At 35.0% G+C, this 12,369-nt stretch overlaps 1 protein-coding gene across 3 annotated transcripts in view; it reads left to right on the top strand.

The window, feature by feature from the left end:
* The window catches only part of LOC148949052 (erythroid differentiation-related factor 1), a 101,445-nt gene that overhangs the window by 58,046 nt on the left and 31,030 nt on the right, over positions 1 to 12,369 (top strand). For all 3 annotated transcript variants that reach the window (XM_089093121.1, XM_089093120.1, XM_089093122.1), the window contains exon 9: positions 7,916 to 8,613. In XM_089093121.1, coding sequence (XP_088949247.1) covers positions 7,916 to 8,613 — 698 coding nt within the window. The remainder of the gene's footprint in view (positions 1 to 7,915; positions 8,614 to 12,369) is intronic.

Below are 12,369 nucleotides of genomic sequence, written 5' to 3' on the forward strand. Positions count from 1 at the left end.
CTTGAGGTAGTGAGATTCCAACTAGAGAGGCGTTGTTTGTTTTCGTCCATGTCTACAAACTAACATTGCAGCCGCAGGTGTGCAGCTCGGGTTTTGAGGTTTTTTTTCGGGGGGGGGGGGGGTGAATATAAAGAATGTGCCGACAAAATTGTCCAGTATGCAAACAAATGCTGATACATAAGCTAAATTCATATAACATAAGCTCCATAAATTCTTACAACATAAAAACATAAGCTTTCGGGGGGGGGCTCTCTCCTCCCGCTACTCAGCTCCATCCCTCTGGAGCAGATATGTGAGCCGGCTAGATGACATTGGTGACGTGTCTCTTGGAGACCAGCTTCAGTTTTTAGCCGCAGTTATTTTCTAAATTACTTTAACAGCATAAGTTTCAAATGCATTTTCAAATCTCTTGCTCTTTTTTTGCATTCTATGATAACGGTTGTTTTTTTTTTCATAAGAAAAAAGATTAAAAGTAAGCCTTATTGGTAGGCTGATGAATTTTATAAATAAAGAGTATTGTAGTGAAAAAAATTCACAAATTTCGGCTTTAAAAGCCAGGGCTTATAGAGACTGGTACCTTCCTCAAACATTTTCTAATTAACACCTTCTCTTCTGGACGCTATCAAGGGTGTAGCCTGTCACATCTTTGATACTTGCATATTTGGTATGTGCAAAATTTTGGCCAAGATAGGCAAAAACAATTATCGAGTTGAGAAAAAACTCGAAAAAAAAAGGAATAAGAGGATATTTCTAGCCAGTGAAAATGAAAAACAGTGCAAATATTTCGGCTGAGACCTCCACTCAACTGTTCTCAGCGCAAAAATAAAAAAATAAAAATAAAGACCGTAAAAAAAACCCATTAAAATAAGAGCCTACCCTTTCCATGTAACAGTGAAAAGGTAACCGTTATTCAGATTTTTATTCATTTACCCTTTCACCCTTACATGGAAAGAGTCTAATTTTATTTAAGCGGTAGTTTTATTGCGGTTTCTTTTTATTTTTCTATTTTTGCACTGAGCACAGTTGAGCGGAGATCTGGACGGAAATATTTGCATTGTAGATACATTTTCACAGGCCGGAAATATCCTCGTATCTTTTTTTTTCTTTTTTTTTAGAGTCTTGCCTCGTCTTGCCATGATTAGACAGTGTGTTCTCAGAAATTATTTATTGAAAAAATAGTACTGAGGTAGAAAATACGATCAAGGGAAGTTATGCTTTCTCTCCCGGAGATGGGGAGGGTTAAGCTTATGGAAAACTTAAAACCCACAACCATCTCACAACACCAAAAGCTTACTACGGCTCACTGTAGTAATACCTTGTAGTAATTTATTGTTTGTGATGTCAATATGATGTCGGTGGATTTTCAAGAAGTAACGTGAATATTTATTTTTTGTTCCGAGTTTTTAATGAGATAGAATTATTGGGCTAAATTGTGTTATTATTATATTTATTGTTGTTATATTATTATTATTATTATTGTTATTATATTATTATTGGGCTAAATTGTGTTATTAGATAGAGTTATTGGGCTATAATGAGTCCATGCAGAGACTCATTATATCCGACCAAATACTATGAATGGGGCGATGTAGGAATTGATGTATTTACAGTGCTTCTTCGGGCAACGTAGCCCTTGTTTGTTTGAGTAATTTTGTTCGAAAACCTCAAGTCATAGTCATATTTTGGTAGAAATGTTTCTGCTAATCTAGAAGAATTAACGCAAGAAAAAGAATAAACCGTAATTTACTGGGTAAAATAGCACAAACCTAATATAAGCACGCTACAAAATGTGTATAAAAGAATTTAAAGTATAAGTGGAAATATATTGTCATTAATTTTGAAATCGTCAAAAATAGCTAGTCAATAAATTAGAAATAATGTTATAGAATAATTAGGATGCGTCAATATCACAATTTGTATTAAAATGAGTAGAATAGAGTTTTTATACCTGCAAGTTTCCCTAAAAAGGGCTTTAGGAATAAAATAAATTTAAGGGAAGCTCCCCTTCTACTTTTTCCTGCACAAGTTAAAAAAAAGGTTCTAACTGGGAGGAGGCACGCTTTGTGGGGACGCAAAAGGCTCCATGGATTTCTTGATTTTTTTTTTCCCCACCTGCCCCCAAATGACTATAAATACACGAAAAAAGGACTATTTTTTTCATAGCCTGTAATGTCTGTAATAGTCGTATCCTGTAATGACTATCCATGACAGGTATAGGATATCCTTTATACCACTGTTTGTCGAATACACAGTTCATATAATTATCCAGTAAGCTTATCGCAGATCATTTCTGGTCTTCGTTCTCGGTGCGAACAAAAAGCTCCTCCCACTTCTTTCTGTATTAGCGGGTTAGTGTGTTGACTCAATGAGAAATGGTTACAACGTGCATTATTCGTAATTGCGAAAGCAGAAAAAAACTTGGTGAGCCAGCCAAGTGGTTTGCAAGTGTCCCATCTCACTGGTATGACTTAATTTATATACAAATTATGATTTAATCTATTATTTACATACAGTGGGCTCAAATGATTGGCCTATGTAGGATTTCGTAAAAAAGGAGGCGGGGGGTTGATGAAGTTTGTGAAAATAAGGATTTTTTTTTATTCTAATAACTGGTGGAATAGGTGTGATGGTTTCAGGGGCGGATCCAGGATTTTTATAGGGGAGGGGGGCGCAAAGTAGGTTGATCCGACAAACTTATGTTAGGATCAAGTTTAATTAATGCAAAATTGCGTTAATTAGGTAAATTACACTACTTTAGACTACTTTACGGGGGTGACCCTCGCCCCCCCCCCCCCCTCTGGATCCGCAACTGGATAGTTTATCATTTTTTTTTTTTTCACGTTGTGATATTTATTTTCTCAGATTGTAGTTCCTGTGATATTTGAAAAATCTAGTTACCTGTTTTGGCGGAGAGCCTAGATAAGACTAGTTTTGTTTTCAATCAATGTTTTCATATGGAATGGGCAGACCTTTCCTGAACTTTAAACAATAAACACCTCTGTTTGATAATATTTGCACTTTCTGAATTTAGATAGCGATAAGGGTTCCTGATTGAGACCAATTTTAGGACTTGGGTTCTAATTATTGGTTGTTGCGGTAAAAGTTGCCGGGAATAAAAACCGGGAATAACCAATCGAATATGGCTTGAGTGCAAAGACCTCAATTGAGAAACTGGCTGCGAGGACTTCCCCCCAGAACAATTTAAAAGTTTTTTTTTGGGCACACGTGCATATTACGAAGTAAGATTTAAGAATCAGGAAATCGAGAGACGTACCTATCAAGGAAAATAAACTAGCAAGTAATTATTTTAGTTTTAGTAGTTTAAATATTTGATTATCTCCTTTTTTGAACAAAGAGGAAAAATTTTTAAAAACTAGTATTTGATCATCTCCTTCATGAGCTCCTCAGTACTACAGACAATAAAAATCAAACCAATATCAATAAATAGATATTAAAAGTAGAAGTGACTATATTTAATTTAGCTGCAAGTCTACATTCATGCCCACCACGTATTTTCCCTTTGACAAAAAATTAATAAAACTTTTAAAAATGAAATATCAATGCGAAGCACCAAATATCATTACCAAATGTCATCGCTTTATGGCATTGTTCAAATAAAACTTATTTTTTACTTGATTATCGTCGTAAATTTATTCTTTGTCTTTCTTTCCATTCTTAAACAAATTTTATATTTAACTTTTGCATTATTACAGCCCACTATATATACATTCATATAAATTTATATGCAGTGTTACCGCCATACCAATTATTCTCCTTTCCTTTTTTATTCTTTAATAATCTGGTCGTTTTGAGTTTGAATTATTGTACGCTTGTATTTCTACTGATCTTAAGTTTAATATGGCCTTTACTTTTCTTTTAAAAAAACTTTCTTTTTCGTAAAGTTTTCGTAGTGTATATATATATATATATATATATATATATATATATATATATATATACATATATATATATATATATATATATATATATATATATATATATATATATATATATATATATATATATATATATATATATATATATATATATATATATATATATATATATATATATATATATATATATATATATATATATATATATATATATATATATATATATATATATATATATATATATATATATATATATATATATATATATATATATATATATATATATATATATATATATATATATATATATATATATATATATATATATATATATATATATATATATATATATATATATATATATATATATATATATATATATATATATATATATATATATATATATATATATATATATATATATATATATATATATATATATATATATATATATATATATATATATATATATATATATATATATATATATATATATATATATATATATATATATATATATATATATATATATATATATATATATATATATATATATATATATATATATATATATATATATATATATATATATATATATATATATATATATATATATATATATATATATATATATATATATATATATATATATATATATATATATATATATATATATATTTAAATCGGCGCGTACAAACAGCTCCTCTCATTTGATCTGCCATCAGCGGTCCAATTACCCTGGAACACGTATTTTGGCAGAAACTTTCTCAAAATGCCTTTGAAACCAACTTGAGACTTCGAAACCTATTTTTAATCCCTAAAAACATCCAATAATAACATTACACTAATAACTACCGATTTTCATGTATGTATTGGAATAAATTAATTTAAAATTAGTTTCTTCAAAATTAGTGTTCCAACGTTGAAGCCAAGTTTTGCGTCCAAGAGAAATCTGACTTGTCTACCCGTGAAAATATCTGATGCCGCCTATGTTTCTATCTGCAAAAACGTTCTCCGGAGCTCTCGCACCCCGGTCCGGGTTTTTATAATGGGTGAGATAGGGAATGATCATACTGGATAATTATATGAACTGTGGTCGAATAGTGCAACACAAGAAGGTAGTGGGTTGTAACCCCTTGTCTATCTTTTTTATTTTTAGTTTAATTATCTATTATTTAATTTTGCTTAGTGTCGTAAGCAATAAATTATTGTAATTTGTCATATTTTCGTCTGTATCGTTACGTATTTTCACCAGTATTAAAATCGCCAAAAACAGCTGTTGCAAAATGAATAGTAAAGTTATAAAATAACTAAAAGGGATAGAAGATTAAATCGGGCAATATCAAAATTCGCATTGAAACGATTATAGAAGAGTGTTTACTCCTTGAAGTTTCTCAAAAAAAGGGCTTTACAAATAAAATACGGCCAAGGGCCGCTCCCCTATCACTTTTTCCTGCAAAAGTTCAAATAAGCCACTCTCGCTTGGAGGAGAGAAGCTTTGTGAAGAAGGTTTGAGCAAAAGGCTGTTTTTAATCCTCTGGTACTAAATTCCACCTCATGTTCCCACTCACCCCCAAAATGACTATAACTGACTTATGACTTACTTGACTTATGTCCCGGACGTCCTCAAGTGTCTTGTTGGGGCCATCTCCTTCACACGTTCCTGGATCAGTTTCCTGTACAAAGCCCGGTCATCAGCTTGTCTCAGAAGGTATAAGAGGTCATCTCCGAAGTTGTCACGCCATCTCTTCCTAGGTCTTCCAGGTGGGCGGCTACCGTGGACCCTTCCTTCGAAGGCAATTTTTGGAAGGCGCGAGTTTTCCATTGGCTGTAGGTGGCCCCGCCACCAAATTGCTGCAAGTGCACTTTTTGGAGAATAGTAGTTTCCCACTTCAGCTGCTTCCGAAGATCTTAGTCCGAGACTCTGTCTTGGTATGTGATTCCGGCAATGCGTCGGAGGCATTTTGTATCGAAAGCCAAAATTTTGCGTTCATCTTCGACTTTCCAGGTCCACGTTTCGCAACCTTATATGGCATCATGTATAGTTTGAAAGTTAAAAAGTCGACGTCTAATTTGCATTGATAGGTGTTTATTTTAAAGAGGGGGAGTAGCCTCTTGAAGGGCGTACTCTCTAGGGTAAGTCTGCGTTTCATGGCGTTGGAGCAGTTGTTGTCTGATGATATTAAGCTACCTAAGTACACGAAACTGGTCACCGATTCGACTTCTTCGCCACTTACTACGAATTGACAGTGGATGGGTTTGGGTCTTTTGTGGTGCGCATCGCTTTGGTCTTCTTTGGGTTTATGAACATACCAAAGCTATTTGCGGCTGTTTCAAGTTCGGAGGCTTGTAGACTGGGCTCAGTTTCTGCTAGCTTGTGTCAGTTTCTTCTGCTCAGTTTCATGCATTATAAATGACTATAAATGCATGAAGAAAAGTCGCATTCTTTGCTCTGTAGTGACTACTCATGACAGATATAGGATATCTTCTATACCCTTGTTTGGCGAATGCTACAACGCGAACAGGTAGTGGGATGAAACCTGTTGTTTGTCTTATTTTGTTTATTTATTTATTAATTAGTTTTTCTTAGCGTTATAGACAACAATTTGTTCTAGTTAAATTATCTCGCCTGAATGTTAGACTGTCGAGCGTACAGTGTGACTGTATTTTATCTTGTTCTTTACAGTGTTATCATTAATCGTATTAACGTTATTAGTGTTTTAATCGTTTCTAACTACGTCTCCACTTTTATTCTATAAAAATATAAGAAAAAGCAAAGAAAACAACGTTAAAACGCTCTAAATAGAACTGAACAAAGTTAAAGATGATTTCGATGAATATTAGACCGACGTGAACATAAATTCGGCCATTGTAAGCTGTGAGCTCTTTCCCCTTGTACATAGATTAGCAAAAGTCAAAAAGATGTTTTAAGTGCAGATTTGAAATAAAATATTCATTCAAGTCCCTTCTCTTTCCCTTTTCTTTGTCAATTCCTCCCTTCTGAATCTTGTGCTAGGATGGGTTGAGAGATTCTCTAAATTAAGTAGACACTACCCTGCAGATTAGATGTATTTTCACTAACATAAAAAAAGAGAAAAAATATTATAAAAAGGTATAACTGCAAATCTGCAACCTAACCGCAGAATGTAATAACATATTCATGTATTTGGTAAAGCGATCTTTAGTTTGGATCTGGGATGTGCAATCTTTGGTATAGGATATTAAATAGATGGTGTTGCATAAAAACACATGGGGAATCATGTTGGGGAGACGAATAATTCGAAATAAAAGTATTCAAAATGAGAGAATCACGTTGAAATATTTAAGAAAATATATGGAAAATCTTGGAATACTGAAATATTCCTAGGGTAGAGGAAAAAAGGGCGCAGATTTTACTATATGATCGTGAAAACGTGATCAATGACGTAACGCAATTTCAAAACTAGAACGTGAAATGAATTTGAAAGCAATATACCCCTAGGGTAATCCTGCGACTATTATCACTATTCTTCTACATTAGTAATGTGCCTGTACTGTTCTTACAAACTTATAAACCATGTATAATACTAAGACAAATACTTGCTTGTCAAATATAATGTTCGGTGGTAGATGACAGGCGCGCATGTTCTAAATTTTTTGTTGTTTAGGAGCATTAGCTCATTTGTTGGCAAGGTTAGATTACATTACAGAGGCTTTACCACTAATATCCAGTCGAGACAGCTGCACTGACGTCAATTAGGGGAGGGGTATGTGCCCTCTAGTTCCCTCCTAGATTTACGTTTTATTTAGTATTTTCGTTTAAAAATAAAAAATTGACTCATTTCTCCTTTTCTACTTTCTCCTCTTTTCTCCTTTCTTTTCTCCTTTCGTTCCCTCCTTTCTCTCCCCCCCTAAATTTTTGTAAATTGCCCCCACTAGAAAGCTGAATTGACACTGATGCTAAGCAATTGTTTAATGCCAAGATGGATATACAGGTCCAAGAATCTTTCTGTTATTTATAATGATTTTCTCCTTTCTAGCGAGTTTTCTGTGTCGATCGACTCCCTGTGCTTTCCTGCTTCTGTACCATACAAAGAAAAGCGTTTCAAAGGAATTACGGAACCACTTGAACTAAGGTGCATCCAAGGCCTTAGTTACGGTGTTCAGGCTTTGCGCCAACTACTCACCAAATCAGACTTTAATATCCCAGAGGACTCTGAGCCATCAAGAGAGCATGAACCAGAAATCGCTCGACCTTTCCACCCCATACCAATGCCATATGAACCTTTGTTTAAGAATAACGAGAAAAAACAAAGAAAAGAAACAATGGAGCTACAGTTGAGAGGTAAGCTCCGCCCCCCTGTCAAAATGGAGGAGGAGCTAAGCCATGAAGACAAATTGAAATGTGCTTTCTTATACAAGTTTATCTTATCCTATTTGACATTGGCTGAGGCGAAATTTAATCAAAGAGAATTGGGTTGTTCTTTGCATAATATCAACATGGCTGCAAGGGTTTGGGAGCTCCTTGAGTCTTATCGAAATTGGGAGAAAGAGGCAAATGAGTGTCTGTTAAAGCTCAAAACTTATGCACTGGCTGTTGCCGGGGATGTCATCTATGTGGTGTTGCGCAATTGGAAAAGCGACTCTTCAAAAGAGAGGGATGCCTATAACAATGCTTGGGAAAATGTGGATAATGAAATTTTGGATTTGTTGGACAAAATTATGAAAAACCGACCAAGTATGATATTTTATTCATTATTTTAATTGATTTTCTATGTGTTATCGAATGTGTTAGGCTGAAACTGTATCTACGAAGTTTATCAAACCATTTATTGTAAACAAAATACACTCATAGGGATGGCCCAAACATGCTATCCTTTAGTCAATAAATTAGTTATAAAATAAAAAAATGCTATAATAATTAAAATACAGACACCACAAGAAAAAATTGTCAACGAGGACAGAAGTTACGAACACATTGGTAAAAACTTACTATTCTGCCTTCAAAGCTTTGAAGTTTCATTCAAAACTTCATATGAAGCTTTGAAGGCTGAAACAAAACTGGAGTTTTGGAATTTTCATAGGGAAGTCAGGTAAGTCAGGTAAGTCAGGTAAGTCAGGAAGTCAATTTTCTTTGGGAAGTCAGGTAAGAGGGACAAAGAGAGGCGGGAGACAGTTCTTGTAGATGGGATGGAGGGGAAGGGTTGAGCCAATTTTCAGGTACAGTTTCTCATGACGGACAAAAGGGGGGCCAAGTTCAAATGCTTTTAGACAAAAAGACTTAGACAGAGGGGAACTTCCGCAGATAATTTGTAATGATCCCTTCGGAACATATTCAATTCTATAATTTTCTTGTTTTTCGAACAGTGACGCTGAACTCTGAAAACGGAAAAGTTGGCAGAAAGAAAAATAGCCACAGAGTATTTTCAATTATATTTTTGAAATATCAAAGTAGCTACAGAAAAGAAAGAAAAGCAGAAAGTAGTAAGAAAAGTAGCCACAGATTATTTTCATTCATATTTTTGAAATATCAAAGTAGCTACAAAAAAGAAAGAAAAGCAGAAAGTAGAAAGAAAAGTAGCCACAGATTATTCTCATTCCTGTAAATGAAATATCAATTATATGTAAGAAAAGAAAGAAAGAAAAGCAGTAAGAAAAAAGAAAAGTAGCCACGGATTATTTTCATTCCTATTTGTGAAATATCAAAGTAGCCACAGAAAAGAAAGAAAAGTAGCCAAAGATTATTTTCATTCCTGTAAATGAAATGTCAATTATGTGTAAGCAACCTCGACTCGAACATTCATTTATGGATTGAAAGGAACGTTTCTTTCTGGGTGGAAGTAGACATGGATGATGGGAATTTCTAAGTTTCTTTTCTAGGGCCAAACTCGTGAATGACACTGTAGTTTCGAGAGTGAATGACACTCTCGGAATAGAGTTTCAAAGCTGACACACATGTTCGTCTTCGTATTTTAACCCGATCGATGTCGCTACGCAGGAAAAACATTTTCCCTCCTTTTTCTTCGAGGATCTTCCTCCCGTTGAAACCACCCATAAACATGATCTCCTCCACCATATGTCGAAACTTGACCACCGGATAAGCTTTGTTAGCTTTGTTACACCTTCAGCTGTCCAGGCCCAAATTCGTCTAATGAAACCTGGTAAAGCTCCTGGATACGATAGGGTGCAAACTGAGCTCCTCCTATTCGCTACCCCCTTCTTGTTCAATATTGGTCACTATTATCCCAGGTTTGTATTGCTCAGCAATATGTTTCAACCACCCTTTCGGAATGTCTTGTTACCTATGTCTTAAAGAAAGGCAAAAACCCAATGGTTTGTGAATCGTACTGACCAATAACCGTTTGCTCCACTATTGGTAAGCTTTATGAAAAGCTTGTCTTCCAAGAAATCAACACAAGGTGCGACCATGGGGACAACTGGGTCGGATTCCGCGAATTCTTGTGCGTGCAAAACGCACACGTAACGTTTTTGGCTATTTAGACCGCTATCGGATACTGGAAAAGAATCTGTATGTGTGTTCTTGTTCTTGAGTTCTTGGGGACTTTAATTGCAACCTACTCAATGTTGGTAAAAATATTGAATCTGACACTTTTTTTGAATCGGTAACCGCGAGTGGTCTTCTACCCACAATTTTTTTCCCAGTAGAGTCGATCCTGTGAGATCAACTTCAACATTAATTGACAACATTTTTGTATCCACTTCCCTGGGAAATGACCTGTCCTCAAATATAGTATTTTCGGATCTGTCAGACCATTTTCCTATTTACTTGTCTCTACCTTCGCAACCACTACCTCTACGGTCTAGAATTAATATCCCAACACCTACTCGAAACTACAGTTCTGCAAATATAAACCATTTCATCGATTGCCTAAGAACCACTGACTGGTCCGATGTCTTAAATTGTCACGAGGTAAATTCTGCCACAAATGGTTTTGCGCAAAGGCTAAGTGAGATTATCCATTCAACTTTTCCTATTCGTAAACCTAACCGGAAAAATATCCCTATTTGCCCCTGGATGTCACATAGCCTCATTGTCTCCTCATATCGTAAAAACAAATTATATAAGTTAGCCTGTAAGACCAGTAGTGATATTGACCTATCTAATTATAAACATTATAAAAACTTATACGCTAAACTCATCCGTGAAGCGAAAAAAATTATTATTATACAAGAAGTCTCAATTGCAAAGGAAACCTGAAAAAGATTTGGTCCATCATTAATGATACATTCTCGAAAAATAGAAAATCAAAGTCTATACCTATTTACCTTAAAGACACAAATGGTAGATTAATTGACCCTTTACATGCACCTGATGCATTTAATAATTATTTTTCTAATGTTCCTCATACTGACTCCCGCTCCTCCTCACAGGCTGTTTTCCCTTGCTTCAATTTTAGATCCATGTTTTTCTGCCAAACTGATAGCAATGAGGTACTTCAAATCATCGGTTTTCTCCCTAATAGTTTTACTCCTGGCTGTCTTGGATTAAGTAATAAGCTCCTGAAGACCATATCTCCTTTTGTTTACGAGCCCATCAAGCATATTGCCAACCTATCTTTAACCCACCGAGTTTTCCCTGATTTACTAAAGTCAGCCATTGTTATTCCAGTTCTTAAAAAGGGCGATCCAACTGAGATAGGTAATTATCGTCCAATCTCAATTCTTCCTGTTATATCCAAAGTGCTCGAGAGAATCATCTTCAGACGTCTGTCTCCCTTTCTGTTTGACAGTCAGCAATCCGTATCCTTGATTTCTCCTCACCAATATGGCTTTAGGCCGAAATTCTCAACTTTTCATGCTCTAATTGACGCCACACAGTTCATAATCTCACAACTTGACCTTAAAAAACTGTATTGGGCTTATTTTTGGATTTTTCTAAGGCCTTTGACATGGTCGATCATAGTATTTTAATAAGTAAATTAAATAGTTACGGTATTCGTGGTGTTCCCCTCTCTTGGTTTGATTCTTATCTATCTGGAAGGGTACAGAGTGTGAGCCTAGGTGGAGTATCCTCTCAGCCCTTACCTGTTCGGAGGGGTGTCCCGCAAGGTTCCGTTCTAGGCCCTATTTTATTTCTCCTGTATATCAATGATCTTGTTATAGACCTGGGCCCTTCAGTGTATCCTGTATTATTTGCTGATGACAGCAACTTCTTCATCACTGGCACCAATCTACCATTGGCAGTAACCTCTGCCCAAGTCCTTCTGAACAGAGTCCAGGCGTGGTGCCTTACGAATAACATGACCATTAATAGCAAAAAAGTCAAATAGTGTTATTCAGAACCCCCTACAACAAAGACGTTATTCAACCTGCTCTTGGTCTCAGGTACTCCTCCGACATCATCCCACAAGTGGAGGTTGCCAAGTTTCTTGGTGTATTTATTGACTCATGCTTGTCATTCTCTAATCATATTTCTTACATAACAGCAATAATTTTGAGACAAGTAGCTATGATTAACCGTGTGAATTATTTT

The sequence above is a fragment of the Artemia sp. Qi Xiang Cuo genome, chromosome 8 (genome assembly GCF_049724085.1).
Source record: "Artemia sp. Qi Xiang Cuo chromosome 8, ASM4972408v1, whole genome shotgun sequence".
Taxonomy (NCBI): Eukaryota; Metazoa; Arthropoda; class Branchiopoda; order Anostraca; family Artemiidae; genus Artemia; species Artemia sp. Qi Xiang Cuo.